Genomic DNA, 22306 nt, shown 5'->3' with positions numbered 1-22306 from the left:
TCTATTTGTTTTTCATATCCTGAAGGCCTTCCTCCAGAACGCTTTGCTTTCCTGCCCCAGTCTGGACTGGTTTATTTCAAGTCTAGCTATTCTGGGGTACTCCTAGGACTTCAAGTTTCTCTGTGTTAGGGCCCATTTCCTAGCTTCTATGTCTTCATGTTGTTTGGTGTAATTTCTTGTTTTGCAGGAACATGTCATCTAGTAACTTTCTAAGAAAGGGTACATGGGTACTTAATACTAGAGTTCTTAATTTCTGAATATCTTTATTTAAACTTTGTATTATGGCAAGGTATGGATTTCTTATCAAGATTACTTTCTCTCAGAATTTTGTAGACATTGTTACATCATCATTTAACTTAAAGTAGTATTCCCACTTCTTGATATGTAACTTTTTCTTTGAAAAGTCTTAGTCATTTGTTTATTTGTTGCTTATTCAATGGTGTTGTAAAGCTTCTGTGTAATGATCCTTGGATAGTCTTTTTCTTTCATGATGCTAAGTATTCCATGAGTTCCTCAGAACAGACATTTCAGTTGCTGCTATCTGGAAAATTTTATTGAAAATGTCTCCATTAATTCCATATGTCCCTTTTCACTCTTTTTTTATCATTCTAGAATACCTTATGATAGATTTTGACCTTATAAATTAGTTCTTGATTTTGCTATATTTTCTTATATTTCCTATTCCCTTTTGTCTTTTTGCTCTAATTCTGATCGACTTCTTAGACTTTATCTGCTAACACATTTCGTCCAAGAGCTGTTTTTTAAATTTCTTGCCATATTTTCCATAGCAATGTGTTCTTATTGTACAGATAAAATATTTATGAAGATATCATTTGTGGAGCATTTTTTATAATACTGTCATTTCTCCTTATCCCATCCCTCTGGACCGTCTGGCTGTTTGACTTAATCTTTCTCTGTTTGATTTAGTCTTGCCTATGAGACTTTTCTCAAATGTCTGGTTATCTTTTGCTTTCAGTTCCATATTAACCAATGCCATACCAAAAATATAATTACAGCTTCAATGTCCACATGTGGGAGTTTTTGCAGGGTGATTAGGCAATAAACATGATTTTTTTATCTGAAGACTTTGAAATGTCTCCCTTTGGAGGTATTTTCTCCAGTTTCCTGATTGAGAAAAACAGACCTGGCTCCAAGCATCCTAATGTCAGCACAGGGAGTTTTGTATTCACTAAGGAAACCCTTATTTAATTCTGTTTTCAGTCTGGCTTTCCTGGAACTATTTCATAACTGGCACTTCCAAGTCCTGAATTCTTCTGGATTTCAATGGGTGAAGGATTCTGGAAGTGGAATAATTTCTCTATTAACTTCCTATTTTACAAATGTGCTTGAGATCTATATTCTCTGATGTCTCCTCTTTCTTCTACTTACCAATGTATCTGTGCTTTTTCATATTATTTTGGAGTGACTTCAAGAGGGAGGAAGTACAAATGATTAGGTTCAATCCATCATGTGTCCCAGAAGGTTTGGAGAATTATTTATACTGGCAGCCTTGTTTCTTATTATGTAAAAGAGCTGAAGTGACAAAATTAATATTCATAAGAACTGAATTCCTGGCCCAATTCTTACTATCTATGTCACCATATTCATGCTACAAAACTCCTCTGCAGTTTCATTTATTCATCTGTGTATTAGGCAGGGAAATGTAATAGTTGGGCACATACTTGCAGGTGCCAGTGGGAAGTAGATGCCAGGTATTACTGTAGGAAAAAAGAAGGGCTTTCATCTGAATTTATCAACTCTAAGATTAAATGTGCTCATGACCTGGTTGGAGAATAATTCTTTGTCCATTCAGTCAATAAATATTTATTACAGGTCTGTTATGATGACCCAGAAATTTCACTCTGAAGAGAAATGAAAACATCTCTGCACAAAAACTTGTATGAGAATATTCATATCAGCAGTATTTACAATAGCTAAAAAGCAGAAACAACTCAGATGTCCATCAGTTGATAAATGAATAAATTAAAGGTAGCATATTCATAAAATGGAATGTTTTTAAGCAAGGAAATGAATAAAGTACTGATTCAGGTAACAACATGAATGAACCTTGAAAAAACATTATGCTAAGTGAAAGAAGCCAATAACAAAAGACTATATATTGCATGATTTCACTGATATAAAATATTCAGAATAAGCAAAAATCTACAGAGACAGAGAGTGGATTAGTGGTTGCTTAAGGCTGAGCAGGAGGGTGGGAGATGCGAGAAAGTGAGTGCTAATGCATATGGGGTTTCTTCTTCGGATGATAAAATATTCTAAAACTGTTTGTGGTGATGGCTGCATAACTCTGTGAACTTACTAGAAAACATTGAATTGCTTACTTTAAACGGGTGAATTGTATGGTATATGAATTTCATCTCAAAAAAGCTGTTAAACCATATCTGAACGTAATACTTAGGTGATGGGATAATCTGTGCAGCAAACTACCATGGCACATGTTTACCCATTTAACAAACCTGCACATCCTACACATTTACCCCTGAACTTAAAATAAAAGTTGAAGAAAAAAAAATGAAGCCTCTAAGAAAGTTTGGCAAGAACTTTTTTACAACATTGGGAATGTAAAACTGAGTAAGATTCATAAGTTAGCATGGCTTAAATTCCAGGGAAGGGACACATATAAAAATAATTATAAATTCTGCTGAACAGAAAGCCTAGATAGAAAAATAAGTGTGTGCACAATGATTAAACGGAAACCTAAAAGATGAGTAGAAACTAGTTATGTGGAGTGATAAAAAGTGAAAAGAGTATTTCAAGCATGGGGGTAATATCACATTAAAATCTTAGTTGCAGGAGAGAACACAGGTTGTTCTAGGAGCTAAAAATTTACCCAAGTGGCTGGAACACAGTGCTGGAATGAGTGGCATGTGATGAGGCTGCATATATAGGCTGACATTATGCAGGGTCCTGAAGCTCAAAGAAAGTTTGTCAAATGTAGTCTAAGAGTAACGGGAAGTTACTAAAGGTTTTTAAAGAGCATAACAATATTATTAGATTTGCTTTTTAAAGATCACTCTTGTCACTCTATGTTGAATGAAATGGAGGGCAGGTTACACTTTCTGTCCCAAAACAAGACTGTAAATATCACAACAGAAACGTCAACCTTGGAGAACCTACATTATTCTTGTCATTTTAAGAAATCTGGGCCGGGTGAGGTGGCGGCGCCTGTAGTCCCAGCTACTCGGGAGGCTGAGGCAGGAGAATGGCGTGAACCCGGGAGGCGGAGCTTGCAGTGAGCTGAGATCTGGCCACTGCACTCCAGCCTGGGTGACAGAGCGAGACTCCGTCTCAAAAAAAAAAAAAAAAAGAAATCTGTAAACTGGAGGCAGTATTAATTGGTCAAATCAATATGTATAGAATCTTTAGAATGTTCATAGGCAGTCATTCCATTCCCTGAAGTTTAGCCAAAACATAATGAAGAGTAAGGAAAACATAATGAAGAGTAAGGTGCAAAGATGTTTGCTGTGGCACTTTTTAAAATACTGAATAACTGTATACAACAAAGCTGATAGTCTAAAATTTATAAATATTTTCTAACTTTGTATGTATGTAAAATCAGCCTTATGTTTTTAGAGTTACAGCTAGTGATCTGAAAATAAAATTAGGTTTATATAAATAAACTGATAAGTTGTAAATTTAAGGTATGAGTAATGTTGCTTCTTTGCTTTAACTGAGTGGTCAACTATTAGACAAAATAGAAAAATACTATGAGAAAATTAACTAACATAACTTGAAAGAGTCATGAAATCAATTTTATCAAAGTTGGGTGAAATGTATCAGATAAACACTCAAGTCAAAAATAATCAACTTCTATATATATTCTTTACTTCTATATATATTCTTCTACATATATAGATGTCCCTTGAATAGTTTCTGTAGCACATATATACAAATAGAACTAACAGAGCCGGCCGGGCGCGGTGGCTCAAGCCTGTAATCCCAGCACTTTGGGAGGCCGAGACGGGTGGATCACGAGGTCAGGAGATCAAGACCATCCTGGCTAACACGGTGAAACCCCGTCTCTACTAAAAATACAAAAAACTAGCCGGGCGAGGTGGCGGGCGCCTGTAGTCCCAGCTACTCCGGAGGCTGAGGCGGGAGAATGGCGTGAACCCGGGAGGCGGAGCTTGCAGTGAGCTGAGATCCGGCCACTGCACTCCAGCCTGGGTGACAGAGCAAGACTCCGTCTCAAAAAAAAAAAAAAAAAAAAAAAAAACAGAGCCATGAAGGTTTATTTTGCAAAAACATAAAATTCCAGGATGCACCAGGAATCCTGATTTTTTACCTATAAAACTAACGGTAAGTTGTACATCCAGATGCCCTCACAAAGAAAATTATTTTTAGAAGAAAAGTACTTAGAGAAAATATAATTTTCTTAGTGCATGCAGACTTTTTTCTTTATTATTTATTTCTACAACTAAAATATATAGTGTCAGCCTAATTCATGGTTTGTTACTCCTTTACACAAAATTATAAAATGAAAATTTGTCACAGACCCTGCAAATGCTCAGTACTCTTCGTGTAGTGCTAATGATCTGCAATAATTCGCACTATACTTATACGAGACTCTATTTGAAAGTCCTTTTCCTGAGCCCAATTGTTGTTTCTAAATAATGAAGTGAATTATCTGCTAGACACAAGAATTATATTCAGAATAAGATTCTCGCCTGAAAATCATTCTAAATGCATTCTGCTGGCTTCCTGCTCACTATAGGACATAGGTGCACTGAGTATAATAATGCAGAATTACAAATACTATTTATCTTGCTTTTTGGTGGTGATGTTGTTTTGGATTGTGGTTTTTGATCAAGTAGATAAATGAACCTATGATACAAATAACAAGTAATGTATCTTTCCAGTGCATTTAAATTTCTTTCATTATTCAACAGGCACGTTCATAATTAAAATTATTCATAAATCCAAGTCCACATAATTAAATATGATTGGTAAAGTGTACCTCGTCACTGATTCTCAATTTGTAATCACACCCCAAAAGCAGGTTTAAAGGGAAACTTGCTCAGAAAAAAATGAAAACCATCTTACAATAATTTAATAGTATAAATCATATCTACTAAATGCAACAGTGAAACATTTGCTAAAAATTAAAGTTGCATAACTTATATGTATACTAAGAAAAAGTAACTAAATAAATTCACACCTTTAAATCTTTGAAGAAATTTCACATTATGTCTAACAGTTCCTAGAGCCACTAAGAAAAATGTAACTGAACTTACAAAGCACAAAAAGGTTCACCTAACAGAGAAAAATAAATAAATTCTTATGGTTAATTTTGGCTATGTTGATATGAAAAGCAAATAAAAGAAGCATTGCTGGCAGAATACAGAGTGTGTTCAGCACAAAGAAAATGTAACAGTAGGCTAATTAGTCTTTAAACCCCAGAAGGTTGAACTGTTTTCTTGTGAGAAGCTCCTGGAAGCAAATGTTCTATGATGAACTGTGTAATATGAGTGAAGCCTCCCTTCCCTAATGAACACATCAGTGATCTCTGATATCAGTACATTTGTGGCTGCAATCCAAAGCAGAGATGGAAGACCGGAAGTGACAGTATCTTCAGGAAGTAACTCCCATCTCTAGAGTCCTTGGGTACTTAAAACACAGTAAGCGTTTCACACACTCATACTAATGATGAAAAGAAACGGAAAAAAAAATAAGAAGTCAAGATACAAAACTGCCTCTATTATGAGGAGCAAGATATTGGCTGCAATATATATGGAAGAGGAGCATTCTTTTTAAAAGTCCCTTTGTGTAAGCATGATGGAACAAAGTAATGACAAAATCCCTAACATAGCAAATGGTCTGGTGATAAATTCTTCCAAGATACATTGCTTGCATAATCAAAATCATCCACAAAAGTATTCTAAATATTCTTTCAATCTATTTAAATGATTATATCATAACTATCAATTGGCTGTGTAAGCACAATGCTTGCCGAGCATCACTTTTTAACCATAGTAAAATTCTAGCTAATTAATATAAAATCACCATGAATTTTTAAAAATCATATTTAACCTCCAAATTAAATGTGTCTGTGTGTTGTTCACATGAAATTCAATAAAAGTAAGACCATGCTGTCACTACAGAAAAATCGAGCTACATTTGTTTTTAAGTAACTATCCCTATTTTCCCTAGTTTGGGTGCTTATATACCACAGTATAAACAAAAACATGAGCTTGTTGTGTTTACTAAATTCTGTAGCTTCCACTCAGTTATTTCAAACAGTATCTGATACTATTGGACTCTTTTTTACTCTCTGAAGGTTTCTATTATCATCCTTTTTCCTGAGGAAAAAAGTAAATGCAGCATCTCCGCCCTACTTACACCAGGGGTAGAGAAAACTACCTGCCAGACACAGCAATAGCATTCTCGGGCTCTGGCAGGGAAAAGAGGCACTAGGTAGTTCTCTGAAAGTCTCAGTGGGAGCACAGCCTTGTCCCTTGAGGTAAATAAAGTAGAAAGCTATCAGTCTTAAAAATTATCCTGAGAAGGGAAACTAGAAACAGTGTTAAAGTCACAACATGCGCTGGAGTAAGAACATAGTAAACTTCTCTGGCCATGCAAATGCTTATTAAAAGTGTCAAGGAAAAGAATCCTCTGGATATCTTCATTTGCACTATCTCCCCACTCTTCATGGAAATTACTCTTAAGTGTCACTCACTCAGTTGTTACACAATTAATGAACTTAAGTTTGGCATTTTAGGAACTATAGTAAAGCACCCCTCTGAAAGAATCCTCAGAAAAGGGCCTAAAGTAAAGGCTAGATCATGACCACAAACATTTCTAGTATCTGTTGAAAATTACTCACACATTGCTTTTCCTGTAGAAAAAAAAAAAATACTGCTGGAATTGTCTTTCATATTTTTGTTTTTTCATTACATTTTCTTGACATGTTTAGATTTTAGAAAATCTTATCTAAATCATACAAAAAATTTGAGATCATACAAAAACATTAATGAAATAATAAGATGTAAATATATTCTGAATGTAAACAAGTACATGATTATTTTTCTAGTTTGTTTTAGAACACCAGTGTATATTGTAATTCTGTTTCAAAATCTATTTTTTCAGCCGGGCGCGGTGGCTCAAGCCTGTAATCCCAGCACTTTGGGAGGCCGAGACGGGCGGATCACGAGGTCATGAGATCGAGACCATCCTGGCTAACACGGTGAAACCCCGTCTCTACTAAAAATACAAAAAACTAGCCGGGCGAGGTGGCGGCGCCTGTAGTCCCAGCTACTCCGGTGGCTGAGGCAGGAGAATGGCATGAAGCCGGGAGGCGGAGCTTGCAGTGAGCTGAGATCGGGCCACCGCACTCCAGCCTGGGCGACAGAGCAAGACTCTGTTTCCAAAAAAAAAAAAAAAATAAAAGAAAAAATAAAATAAAATCTATTTTTTCAGGTATCTTTCAGTTTAAAAAGATCTAAATAATTCTAACTGCTTAATTTGCGCCTGACATTTTCTTTTTTCCACTTACACGAGGGAAAGTCAAATATTCCAAACTCTCCACACTGGAGTTTTGAGTATTAGCTCACGTTTTAATCATTTCCCATTTATTTGAAATGAATAATAAAATTAAATCATCACCTGATTTCAATTTGTTCCTTTGTTCAGTAACAATGTTTTTATTAAAGAGATATTTTGTCTCAGAAGATTTCCTTGGGAAAATAAGGAGAATCCTGTAATTCCATTCATTCAAAAGACTTTTGGACACTATTCTAATTCCTGAAAAGCGGCCCTATGTTTTTATTTAGTAAGTGGGAAAAAGTTTAATTATTTGATGTATGATATTTTGAAAAGGGATAGTCCTTTTCACATTGCTGAAGAAATAAAAGCTTCATATGTAATCATTTTATTGAGTGAAATTACATGTCAAAAGTTCAGCATTTTTGCATGTTAATATTGAACTTCATACATTTCTGGAAATACCCCATTTATTTTTGCTATTAAGACTGGAGGCTGTTTTCATGTAAATTATTTTCATTTAAAAATTTTAAAATGAGGTGAACTATATTTCCATTGGGGACTGAGGAAGAGATAATATTCTATACTTGATTCCCACCTTTAAAACTCTAAAGAACACGACAACCTTATACATCTCAGAATAGGGTCATTTATAAGTTTGCTTCCCTATCTTCCTACTGGAGGAAAGAGGTTTGATTATTTATTACATCTCTTTAATATGAACATTTTTCAATCAAACTCTTAGACTATAAACTTCATTAGGTTTTATAAATTATCCTTTAGACTTTGCTGTGTGTTTTTACAAATAAGTACCTTAAAATTATACACTTTCTAAAATCCATTCACTCTGTGCATAGATCACAGAGGCTACTGATTTCTGAGACGATAAACATCTCAAAGAAGGCAAAGACAGTCACTATGAGCCTTTGTGTGGCGGGACTGTGGTTTTTTTCACAGCTAATGTCAATCAGAACTGTGGACAGCTCCCGTTAAAGCATGGAGTTGGTGATAATTTCCCTTAGTTTCTAAACTAATTCCAAGGCTGGTTGACATTGCTGTATTTATCCTATAAAGAATGCTTAGTATATGCACATGCTCCTTTAGTTGATTTTTTTTTTTCTTGTCGAACGAGTTCGGCCAAATAAATAAATAAATATTACCTTGAGTTATTAAGAGTTACTAGTTCTGGATTTTAAAATGGAAAGTCCAGCCTTGTTCAGGAGCTAAGATAACCGTGCGCACGCTAATAAGAGGATCTACTACACGACCTTCATTTGACAATCTCTAAACATGCTTATCACCGAACGAATACTTGGGTGACAAATAAGATCAGAAAACGTCTTAATTTTAATTCTCTAAAGCGGAGTTTTCCTGCTGACAGTGTTCCTGTCCTTCTTCCCGAGCTCAGGGATGTGAAAGAGATTTTTGAAAGAGATTTGCAGTCAAGGTCAAGAAAGGGTGCCGCTCTATTTCCAGAAAGGGGGCTCTGGCAACGCCCCCTCTCTCCGTTTCGGGGACTACAGGCTTCCTGCCACGCTCCTGCCCTGCTTGGAAGCGCCTGGCTTTGGTGAGACCTCACGCTGGGGACTATCCAAGTGCAAATTGCCCTTCTCTTGCCTGCCGGCCGCTGTTCCTAAGAAAACACAGCCAGGATACCCAGCGGCTATAAAGATAAACAGACTAAACACACTCCCCGGGCCAAGCGCTGGCAGGAACTGCTCAGGCGTATGAATCGCTGTCTCCGGTTACCCCGCCTTCTCCAGAGCCCCAGAAGCCTCCTTTTCCCTCTTGGTGGAGACCACACTTCAGGAAGCCGCGCGAGGAAGGGTGGCTGCCCGCTTCCTCACACTCTCGTCTCTGAAGGAAAAGTTTCCCTGGTACAACTTCGCCTCCTCCCAGGGCGGTCACCGTGGCCTCCATTCTTCCCTGATCTGTCCCCGAAGTTGAGGAGGCCGAGGAGGAGAGCCCGTCCGGGATTCCCGGGCAACTGGAGCACATCCTCCTAGCCCTTCCTGGGTGGAAACTACCGAGAGGCGCCGAGTGGAGCCTGCTCAGCCCTAGCCGACGCCGCCGGCAGCGCCACCCCCGGCCCGCCCTCCGAGTCCACGGGGCGCCCCCCTCCCAGGGCAGGGAAGCGCGTTTGAGGGCGCGCCTGAAGGGAGGGTGGGGCGGCGACCGGGAACCCTCACCTGAAATCACTGTAAGGGTGGATAATCCAGAAGCCTGCAGTTTTAACCCTTTCCTGCTCCTTTTCCACCGCCTTCTGGCTCCCAAACATGCGGAGGGAGAATTTGTTTACTCCGGGTTGCAGCATGGAGGTGAACTGCCTCTGCATGAAGCCGTACTGCCGCCGGGGCCCCTCGGCGTCCTCGAAGCCTCCAGCCGGCTCCTCGCCGCCGCCGTCCACCTTGAAGCACACGGAGTTGCCGTGCTCCTTCGTGCCGGCCCCGCCGCCCCCCGGCGGAGTGCCCAAGCGTTTCTCGGCCGCGGCCGGACCCGCGCCCGTCGCGGACGCCTTGGCGGGGAAGACGCTGTTGCCATCGTCCCGGCTGTTAGACGAAGAGTTGGGCTTGCCGCCTCCTTCCATACCCGGAGGACGCGGCCGGCGACGGCGCGGGCTCCAGACTCGCCGGCCGCCCGGCGCCAGGGACACTGTAGCCGAGAGGGTAGGGGCCCGAGCCGGGTGCCGGCGAGCCTAGCTGCCCGTCGCGGCGGCGGCAGCGGCGGCGGCGGCGGCTGCTGCTGCTGCTTCCCGCCCGCGCCGGTCCTTGCTGCGCGCCTGGCTTCCGCCGCCGCCGCTGCCCTCAGTGGCTGCGCTCCTGGCTCCGGCGCGGCTGGTGCTGAGGCTGAGGCTGAGGCTGCCAGAGCTAGGCGAGGCTCAGCTCGGCTCAGCCCTCGAGCCCCAGCGCCTCCCCTCGGCTGCCCTCTGCTGGCCAGAAAGGGTCTCCCCCGCGTCCGCACTCTACACATGCTCGTTACTCTTGCTCCACTTCTGCCCAGCGTGACATTGAACTCAGGAGCCCGCGGAGGAAACATTCATTGCTACACGTGGAGAAGGACTCGGTGTATGTTTGCATGAGAGAGCGGGGAGAGAGGAGAGAGAGGAAGCCTGAACTAGCGAGTGTGTGTTGGTCCAAAACAAACAAACATCTTAAACTTATGAAGACATTGTCTGAACGCCTGTTTGAATAACGATACTGATGGGGAAAAGGGGACGAGCTAACTATGCATGCCAACAATTCACGTGCAAAACCAAATGTCCAAAAGAAAGTAAAGTTTGACGATGGAAAATAAATGTCACAAGTACCAGGGAAAGTGTGCGCGTGTGTGTGCGTGCGCGTGTGTACTAGAGAGAGAGGCAGAGGGCAGAAGCTACCAGGTCTGTGTAATCCTAGGTAACCAGCTGCTTGGGGCTTTTCAGATTAAGGTTCTGCACCTGGGGACAGACAACTGACCTCCTTACACTTATCCTTGTTAATTCTTGCAGAGTTCTTTAAACAGGGGACGGGATTTCTTTCTTTCCAAGGCCATTCGTATCAATACACATGCAAGCAGGTCTATCAGCCACCAAGAAAGAAAACTGTGTGAGGGAGGCCTCGCCTGAGCTGACCTATCTTTTTAGATAAGTTACATAATCAATGAAACATACCAAGGGATGTGTGTGTCGGTCAGTGTTCACCGACATAACGCTAGGATGTCAAGACGTCTTGGAATCTCTTGTCAGAATGTCATTACCATTTCAGAAGGGGGGAACATTCGTAAGAGAAACTTACAAGCGTGGTACTGATGCTGAGGAAAGCATTATCCGTTTCCTCTTATTCCCTCTGCATCTCTGAAACCCACTGGATTACCTAAAGGAAGCAAAATGTGCTGCCAAACCCACCAGTCACTCAGCAGGGCAGCCCCAGGGTCTGAAGAGCTTCAAGACTCCCGAATGTCCCAAAACATGTGTTTCAGATACAAGCATTGCCTCCTTGCCCACAGCCTCTTCAAAGGAAATCTTACCCTGCCAAGAGTCCCAGATCCCCTGGGTTTCTGTTAACTCAAGCCACATTTTGTGGAGAAGGGGCAAGCACTCAAGGAGGGAATGTATGTCAGGCTGGCAACTAGTGACCTATCATGAGGAAAAAAAAAAAAATAATGAGTGAGGGTAATCAAGGCGTTTTTCTGAAAAATTAAACAGTATTGAAGCCAATTAACAATGAGGGAAGCAAGGATAAAGACAAAGGAAGACAATTGGATGCCTTCCTTAGGAGTTAACAAAGGCTGAGAAAGGAAGCAGAGAACAGAGAAAAGAGCAGAGGAAGCAGAAACGAACCATTAGGCCTAACTCTGTTGCAATTCTATAAGATTTCCCTACCATTCTCCTTACCATAGCTTGTGCTAAATCTCCTTTTTTCACAGAGCTATGTCCTGACTCAGACACCATCTGTTTTCAACTAATCATATACCAGAACCCTAAGAATAGGTATAGATGGCCAAATTTTAATGGTAAGAAATAGGAAAAATATGAAAATACAGAGTTCTGATCTGTCAAAATAGAGACCTTTCTCTACTTGGGAAATCCAAGAGGTCAGATAAGGATACCAGGTGCTGAGGGCAGAAGGAAGCCACGGGAATGGATAAAAACAAACATTGTCCAAAGCACAGTTCTGCTTAAAGACCCGATTACTCAGGCAGCTTTTCTTTATTAGACTAAAGATGTTTCCCTACTTTTCTCCCATTCTGCATACTTCCTCAGTCCCTCTATTTTCAGTCATGAGTGTGACAATGTATATTTTAACATAAATTTTAAATTTTATAATAATGTAAAAATATACCATCTGAAATGTTATGCTGAGTTTAAGTAAGTTTTGCTTTTCTTTTAGCCAATCTCTCTGTTTGTTCTATTGCAACTTAATCTTACTCATGACCAGGCAGTTATTTTAGTAAAAGTTTTTCTGAGTTTCAAGGTTTATACTAAACTGATATGACAGAATCACTGAAAAAGAAGATCTCAAAATAGAACTAAGAAATGTCTTAAAAAGATCACAAGTCATTGGTTGTTCCAAGTATAGCTTTTAGGCCATATTTTATTTATTCAAAATCTCAAAAAATACATTTTCTTTAAAATTTGAGAATGTGTATATTAAATCAATGCATTAACTTAAAAGTTGTCAGCAATATAAAAAGTCTTGTTTCTTTACTTTTCAGAGTGTTGATTTGAAGTTGTTTAGAATATGAAATTTAAGTTTTCTTTGGAAGAAGAATGAACTCTCAAGAAGATTGAGATAAAGTGAAAGCAATAAAAGAACGGAATCAATGATAGAGGAAGAGACAGAGAGAATCTTGACACTTCAGAATAATTTCTTCTTAGCTTGTCTTTGCATCAGTTCGTTGATAATCTATCTCAAGCTAAAATCTAGCGAGCTAAGTGAGAGTGTTTATTTCAAAGACATCTTAGAAATAAGACTACCATCATGTTGACTCTCTGTCATTAGATGTTCAGGATGTCAAAGTGCCTAGTATTTTACAGGAATCTGATTTCTAAGGACACATTAGAGAATATCAATTATGAATTAATTTCAGGAGAATGTCTCATCAGTAGTTGTAATGGGTGCTGTTCAATATATACAAGAATTGTGCATCTCCTGAAATGTTCCCTGTCTCCTTTAATACTCTGCTTAAGATCAAGTTGCAGACAGCAGCAGAAGATTGATATGAATCTAAAATAAAATCTCCATGCAGCAGATGCTAGCACATGTGAAATGAAACAAAAAGGATAGATTGGTGACTTGAAGTTTGACAGTTTATTGAAAAATCTCAGTGAAACTTAAAGATTTAAGGGATGAGACATTTTGTTCCTCTTAGTAGGGCAGAGTAATATGTTACAAACATATTACATATGTAAGGAAATAAAATAAGAGCATCTGTTTAAGAAGACAGTAGTAAGGAACAGTGAAAAAAAAAAAGTTCCTCACAGACAACCTCACAGTCTTTCGGTGTCTTGTGCACAGGCAAATCTGATTATCTGGAAATCCACACCAACATCATGTTTAATATGAAACATTAAAGATGTTAAAGTCGGAACAAGCTTTATATCCACCATTTCTACAATGCATGTTATTTTTAATAGATAATATTGTCTCTTGAAAACCCAAAATAATCAACGGGATAATCATCATAACTAATAGTAGAAGTTGGGAAGTTGGTATCAACTTTTGATTACTTTAGTAGACGTGCAAAAATTAACATTTTTCCTAAGCATCAGCAATAACCATTAAGGCAATATAGAGAACAATGATTGTTTTTCACAATTGCAACTAAAAATGAAAACTATATAAAATAAATTTAACAAGAAATGTCTGAGATCCATAGTTTAATAAACATTTATTTTGATAAAGGGCATAAAAATATTTAAATAAATTAGCTATATACTTTGTCCATAAAGTCTCAATATTATAAACATGGTACTCCTTCTAAAATTGATTTTAAGTTTCAAGCAAAATTTGATGATTCCATGGACACAGGGAGGGGAACATTACACACCAGGGCCTGTTGAGGGCTGGGAGGCAAGAGGAGGGAGAGCATTAGGACAAATACCTAGTGCATGAGGGGCTTAAAACCTAGATGATAGGTTGATAGGTGGAGCAAACCACCATGACACATGTATACCTAGGTAACAAACCTGAACATTCTGCACATGTATCCCAGAACTTAAAGTAAAATAAAAATAAAATAAAATAAAAAGAAAGCAAACCAACCAAACCAAACAACTCACCAACAATATACAGTCATTCTTGGTAACCAGTAAAGCAACTTACTTACTTTAAAACAAACAACACAAAAAATGTTATTAGTTTTCTCCATGGGGACCAAAGCAACAAACGTTTTCAAAATTTAGCTGGATTAATAAATCATTTTTAACAGTTCATAGGCTATGGCTTAAAAATGAAAACAATGAAAAAATTTCCAAAGTATTAGAATTGCTTAGGGTAACACTGAGCAGAGAAAGAGACAGATAAGGCAATGCAAAAGAGTCAAAACCAGGCGGGGTGTGGTGGCTCATGCGTGTAATCCCAGGACTTTGGGACACTGAGGTGGGCAGATCATTTGAGGTCGGGAGTGCAAGACCAGCCTGGCTAACATGGTGAAACCCCATCTCTACTAAAAATACAAAAAAAAGAGCCACGTGCTCCTGTAATCCCAGCTAGTCAGGGGACTGAGGCGTGAGGATAGCTTGAATCTTGGAGGCTGAGGTTGCAGTGAGCCGACATCACGCCACTGCACTCCAACCTGGGTGACAGAGTGAGCCCCTGTCTCTAAATAAATACCAGAAACACACTTTAGTGTTAACTATAGCTCAAAATTGTCATTTCACATCAATGAGCAAAGGATATGTTGTATAGCAAATGGTCCTAGGATGGTTAACTATTCCAGGGAAAAGGAAGGTAGAATATAATGTCATGTTATTTCCTAAAGTGAGTTTAAGATGATTTAGTATTATAATGTAAATACTAAAAATCATGATAGGTAAATGTAGGTAAATGTTTATGAAAGCAAACACTGGAAAAGACTATGCCACTTTAAAAGATTGACAGATATTTACTTTTCAGAATTGTTTCCATTGATCTGTCTATATAAAGACTAACAAACAATACTATACAATTTTAATAGTTTTAATATATGGTGGACCAATTCCAACATCTATATTTCTCTTCATGTGTCTGTATAGATACATATTAAACATGATTATTTTTTTCATATACTTGTAGAATTATTTTTGACAAATTTTGGCACTTGTCTTTGTAGTTAAGGCATTTCATTTTCATTGCACATAGACTAGGAAGAACTATCATCCTTCAGTATTGAATCGCTATTCAAAAGCAAAATAGATATTTTTTCCCTATTTCTTTCTTCTTATATCAGTGCTAAATGATGCATATTTTTGTCAAACATTTGAACAATGCAAGATTTAAAAAGAAAAACCTTAAAGTATTCCATCAACTCATCTTCATTTTGCTGGCACATGCCTATCTTTCTCGACTCTAACATAAATATATTGATTTGTATTGTTACATAACTAATCTCTTAATATATTTATTGTATCAGCATTTGGATTTAAGGTTTCAAAATATATCTTGAAGATATTAGCATGAGATAATTTATAACATCCTTTTCTTTAATGCCTGCATTTGTTTTGTTGAATGAATATACCATAATTTACTTAACATCTCCTTTACTAATGGACATTCGAGGTTTTATTATTTTGTGCTATTACAAACAGTATGACAATTAATATCCTTATTATATCTCTGTGTACTTATGAATATAGATATGGAGAAAACACATTGGAGGTAAAGATAATTACTCAATTAATGGGTACATTTACTCTTGGTAATAACTATTAAATTGCACTCCAAAGACTGTCGGAATATATATTTTTTCTTAGACCACATGAGGTTACCTGTTTCATACACTTGCCCCAAAATCAGGTATTAACAACTTTTTCCAGTTTAAAATGAGCAAGAAAAAAATGGTAGGGCATTGGAGTTTTAATTGCATTTTCACAATTGTTAGTAAGAATAAACAGGTTTCACATGTTCATTGAGTTTCTTATAGTTATTCGTTTGTGAGTTGCCTACTTTTACCATATGATCATATGTGATACATACGTATGTTTTATTTTAAATATATTTTATATATAAAACTTTCACCATGCATATAATTTTAAAGTTATGAATTCTTTGCAAAGAATGAAAAGAGGCCATATATAAAAGACTGAGAAATTTGAATCAATGAAAGCAGACTTTACTTCCCATGTCTGTTTAAAATAGTTCCACAACTATTCAACAATTCTCTCTCTCTCTTTTTTTTTTTTTTTTTTTTTAGCAATGGGGTTGCCCTGCGCTGTATTTCCCAGACTGGTCTTAAACTCTTAAACTCAAACAATCCTCCCACTTTGGCCTCCCAAAGTTACGGGATTATAGGCATGAGCCACTGCACCCAGCTAAAATTCTTGGATACTTTTGTTCCTATTTTCCCCTTGGTGTTAATTTAAATTTGTCAAATTATTTTAAACAATCCAGCTGGAATTTTGTTTGGAATTACCTTAAATTTAAGCATTAATTGAAAAATAATTAACATAGTCATAACCTCAAATTAGTACATCTTAATATGTAAATCTCTCCATTAATCTATCTTTCTACCTATCTTACCAATGTATAGAAATACAAGGTAATCTATTGTATAGTATTTATTTATTTATTTATTTATTTATTTATTTATTTATTTTTGAGACAGGGTCTTGCTCTGTCACCCGGGCTGGAGTGCAGTGGCGTGATATTGGCTCACTGCAAGCTCCACCTCCAGGGTTCGCGCCATTCTCCTGCCTCAGCCTCCTGAGTAGCTGGGACTACAGGTGCCCGCCACCATGCCCAGCTAATTTTTTGTACTTTTAGTAGAGACCAGGTTTCACCGTGTTAGCCAGGATGGTCTTGATCTCCTGACCTCGTGATCAGCCCGCCTCGGCCTCCCAAGGTGCTGGGATTACAGGCCTGAGCCACCACGCCCGGCCTATTGTATAGTTTTTTAATATAAGTCTTGGAAATTTTTTGTTTAGTAAAGATTTGTTGCTAGATCTTTCATACGTGTTCTGACTTTTGGAAAAGAGACATTTTATCATTGTGCTTTCCAATTGGCTATTTTCGGTTATAGAAAAATTCTTTTTTTACTGCTGACTTTGTTCTTGCATATAGCTGTAGTAGGGAATTATTAAACTGTATCTAATACAGTATTTTAGTTTATTCCCTTTGATAATGTCAGTAAATAATCACGTCATCTATCAACTATATGTTTGTTCTCTTTCTTAACAATTTTTATAATACACTTTTCTTGACATGCTACATTCTCAAGTAATGTCAATCAAATGCTGAATAGTAATAGTTATAATGTTAACTGACACTGTTATCATACTGATATGTAATAGTAACTGTTCTGATTTTATGGCATTTGCTATAGGTTACTAGTAAGGTAGCCTTCATGATATTAAGGTAGATTTCTTCTTGCTTGTGAAGAATTGTTTTAATGAGAAAATAAATTGATACATATTATTAATTTAAATATGTCAAGATGATTGTTTTTTCTCTTTTAATCTACTATTGTAATCTATTATAATAATAAACATGATTAATATTTTCTTTATAGGCATGAATCTTATATAATCACATTAGACTATTGTATTAATTCAATATGTTGTTAGATGATGATAATGCTGATAGTAATATTTTTATTATTTGCTATTTTTTGGCCAGCTTTGGTTATGCTAGCTTTTCACAGACTGAGATCTGAAAGCTTTATTTTCTTCTGTGCTCTATAACTGTTTATTCCATGGAAGTGGTATAGCTGTCAAAGTTTAGTTTATGTTTAGAAACACATAAATGTGTTCATTTGAGTATTTTTGCCAGCCTTTTGATGTATTCTACAATTGTTGGGCTATTTGATAGTGCTATTGAATTGTTTGATACTTTATGTTACATCAGAAAATTTCCCAGTTCTTCCAAGCTTTTGAACTGTGAATGTAAATTTGTATACTATATTCTCTTTAACAGCAACAACAAAACTCTCCTCTCTGCATCTTTGTTCTTTATCTCATTCCCCATGTTGTTTCTTTTCTCTTTGTCTTAAAGAGAATGTAATGAGCTTATCCATTTCCTTTGTCTTTTTAAAAATAACCAATCTTTAATTTTGTCAGCCAAGTCAAATATTTTTTTGCTTTGTGTTTTATTAATTTCTCAAAGGCCCAAAGAGTCCAGCATTCTGAACCCAGTTTTCAAGTAAATGCTTTGAAAATTGCCCCAGAGTCCCTCTATGCAACTTTTTTCATCTGTTCATTGAATGTGAAGTAATGTTACCCTCTGGAAAAGATTTACCTTTGCAGTGCTTTTTTCTTATAGAATTTTTCCTGTTTTTATTATTTTGTCTTTTATTAAATTTTTTCTTCCAAAAATTTCATAACATTTACTTTCTCTGTTCCTAGAATGTCTTGAAATTACTAGTGTCGGGAAATTGTTATTATTTTCCCCAGGGGTTTGTACCATTTCTTTAAAATGTATCATTTCTGTTATTTAATGGAACTTAATTCTGAAGTGGAGGTGAATGAATGTTCTGTTTTCCCTCTTGATTTACCCCTTGCTATGACTTCTCATTTAATTAATTATAGTTTTATTTTTTCTTAATCGAATTTCCATTTCTTAGTAATATAACTATTAATTATTTTCTAGTTACACTATGATGCTTTCTCCAAAGTATTTTTATATTGGTAATTATTATGAACATATGTGCATCTGGTGTGAATTCTAATTTTGTGAGAGTTATATTTTATAAAATAAAATTTAAGTGTTTCTTTTATATTTTCATCTTATAACTAAGTATTTTACTAAATTATCTTCATTCATTCATTATTTCAACAAATATTGGGCCTGGCCCGGTGGCTCACGCCTGTAGTCCCAGCACTTTGGGAGCCCGAGACAGAAGGATCACGAGATCAGGAGATACAGACCATCCTGGCTAACACGGTGAAACCCCGTCTCTACTAAAAATTTAAAAAATTGACCGGTGTGGTGGTGGGTGCCTGTAGTCCCAGCTACTCAGGAGGCGCAGGAGAATTGCTTGAACCCGGGAGGTGGAGCTTGCAGTGAACCGATATCATGCCACTGCACTTCAGCCTGGACGACAGAGCGAGCAAGACTCCTTCTCAAAAAATAAAAATAAAAATAAATATTCATTGGATACCTACCATATACAGACACTCTTTAAAGCCTGTAGTTTAGCAACTGAACAGAAAAGGGGAAAAATGCTATGCTTTGCAGTATCCTATTTTTATTTTATTTTGTCTAATTGATGTGCAATTCTATCATGCACAGATATTCTATCTTTCTTACTTTGAATTATGTATTTTTATTTTGTTATCTTCTTGAATTTTCTTGGTTTACATTTGAAAAATATTAATTTTATATGTCTTATAATGAAAAGCCTCAGAATACTTCTACTATCTTATTATTCTATTTGTTTGAAGCAGATATATTAAAATATATAAATACAGATTATATCTTAAAGAATAGCACTATAAGAGGTAAGAAGTGTGTGTGTGTGTGTGTGTGTGTGTGTGTGTATTTTAATTAAGTATATTTTTTAAATCTTGTTGAATTCCTTTTTAACATCTGTTGCATTATTTTAATGACCATAATAGTTATAGATCACTAGAATAAAAAATTCCCTAATAAACTTCTATCTAGCTTAACATGATTAGGCACAGATTTTAATCTCAAGGCGGAAAACTTCTCTTCATTCTTCCCCCTCCCTCCAACTTCTTGCTGGGGTTTCCTTCTGGACAAACCCAATAGAAGCCCCATAGCTCAGAGGTTTGTTCATATTTCTAAGACAGGGCAAAGGATAAAGAGTGTATCTGTAGAGAAAAAAATATATCTGACGTGCTCTTCAATTTAAGCTTCCTCCCTTCCTTCCCCTCGTTATGTTTTTATCTGTTTTATTCCATTTAGTGCTGCTTCTTTCTTAAATTAACTTGCATATTTATTTTACTTTTTTCTGATACATCAGAAGGCACCATAAGAGCAATGACCTTCCCTATAAAATTCAATACTGAATCTTATACCCCTGGCACAAAGTAGGAATTCTATAAATATTTGTTGAATGAATGAATGAATGAATGAATGAACCTCTTCCAGGAATCCTCCAGCTTCATCTAGAATTCCCTCCTCTGTACTCCTAGAGCATATACATATGTATATCACTATACATATTATTACTACATGATTATCATAGTGAATTATAATTATTAACGTGCATCATTTACCTTAAAGTGTGAGTAAAGTTGGTTCTTAGAATTACTGACTTGTGTTTTTTACTTTAGAGTGTAATATTCATTCTATAATATCTAATGATAGTACTCTGTGCTGAGTCCTGTGCTCTATGCTCCATAGATGTCTCACTTAAACCTCACTACATGTTTGTAAGGCCAATATTGTCTCCATTTTACAGTCTAGGATGGAGAGCTTATTAACACAAAAATTTTACATAGCTTTCATGTGAGAGAGCTACCTCTTATCATAAGTCTATCAGCTCCAAAGTTGCCTGTGTTCCTCACTGAAGTGCTGTAGTTTCTATTTTAGTAAGAAGTATACATGTATTTTGAAACTCTCATTTCTTCACATCAAAAATTTTTTCATGTCTGATCAACAGATCAATTAATGAATGAGCAAGATGAAAAAGGGTTAATAATTTGCCAATACTGAATTGATGAATTTTAATTTCCTTCTTAAAATTGTATTCCTTTTTAAACTTACACTTCCAAAGCCAAACCTCATGACTAGTTGTCTCAGAAAGAGGGAGTGGATATTGTCACCAACGAAGAGGCCATTATCAACTTGGAATCTCAAAGCTGATTTTCTCCACCTCTTTAGCAAGGAATTCAGTGAAAGTCTGGAAATGAAATTGCACACGATTATAAATGAGATTATTATTATTATTGTCTCTGAGTGAATTAAGATGCATAAATTGGGTTAAAGCAGTTTCCTCATTATAATTTTTTTTTACCTTAGCAATTTACAAAACCCCACATTTCAAGACTTTATCTATTGTTTTGTTTCTCCCCATCAGTGACAATTATTGTACACTGATCCATTCTTCTTCTCTTCTTAAGACTTTTGTAAACTTTTCAAATCTTAAAACCAATTTTAAAAACCTGGAATTAGGCATAAAGGTTTTGGTTGGACATAAAAAGAGAGAAAATCTCAAAAATACAAATATCAAGCTTTGACTTTATTGCAATTGAGAAGTGAATTAAACGGCATTCATATATTCTGAAATATTTGTGTCCATTTAGAGAGACTTACCTGTTTTTATTTGTTAATATATAAATATTTTAATGTTGCAGGAGAGAGCCTTACATTGATTTTTAAATACTATATAACCCCTTTCTTTGAAACTCACTTGCTTCCTAACTAACTCCTCACACTGATTAGAATTGGGCTCCAATCACTGGATCCTGCCAGCACCTTCCTCTGACAAATGTGACTCCTTGATTCAAGCCAGGTCATGGAGGTTATTCTCCCAGAATCTGAGCTTTTCAGCACAGACTAAGTGAGAAAATGGGCGGTTGCAGCCGAGTTTCCTGTGATAACAACATAGACATACAATCGGTAGTTTATTTTACTAGTATTTCATGGAGCCTCCTCAATTGTGTTGACCTTCAGATTTTCCGTAAGCTATGTGAAATTCTGTGCTATATATTCTTAATTTGTCGCTTTACATTCTATTTCTACCCCTTTCTTCCCTGTTGTCTGAACTCCATGGACTGCATTATCGGGGATCTTATGTATTGTGACTACACTAGACCAATAGGAGGGACCAGAAAGAAACAGAAGGATAGGAGAAAAAGAACAGATTTTTAAATTTCCCTTGTCTCACTTCCTCCCTTCACCATGGTTCTGTCCCTGGCTACTTTCCTCTATGTCCACAGCTCCTATAGTCTTCTCAATGGCTATAGCTTGTGCCCCATTCAGTAATAATTTCCTCCGCCTTGCCATTAGGAGTGGTAATGGCAAGGCGGAGGAAATTATTACTGAATGGGACACAGGCTCTGACTAGTTTCTATGCAGCTGCTTCACCATATTTTTTGGTCCCCTTACCTCTATCCATATCACTGTAAATAGCCCTTTCATTAAAATATCTTCAGTTAAATTCATTGAGTGAGCCATCTTTTTCTTGCTAGGACCTCGACTGGTACAATTTCTCAATATAGGCTTAA

At 37.0% G+C, this 22306-nt stretch overlaps 1 protein-coding gene across 1 annotated transcript in view; it reads right to left on the bottom strand.

Annotated features, from left to right (window-relative positions):
• Positions 1 to 10176, bottom strand: part of HCN1 (hyperpolarization activated cyclic nucleotide gated potassium channel 1) — a 437668-nt gene extending 427492 nt beyond the window's left edge. Inside the window, exon 1 of the mRNA XM_033179509.1 lies at positions 9690 to 10176. Within this exon, the coding sequence (XP_033035400.1) occupies positions 9690 to 10087 (398 nt within the window). The 5' untranslated portion in view covers positions 10088 to 10176. The remainder of the gene's footprint in view (positions 1 to 9689) is intronic.
• Positions 10177 to 22306: the final 12130 nt, after the last annotated feature.

This window comes from Trachypithecus francoisi, unplaced genomic scaffold (assembly GCF_009764315.1).
Source record: "Trachypithecus francoisi isolate TF-2019V2 unplaced genomic scaffold, Tfra_2.0 Lachesis_group2, whole genome shotgun sequence".
Classification (NCBI taxonomy): Eukaryota; Metazoa; Chordata; class Mammalia; order Primates; family Cercopithecidae; genus Trachypithecus; species Trachypithecus francoisi.
Note: the sequence above shows the minus strand (reverse complement) of the source record. Positions and strands in the feature narration are given on the sequence as shown.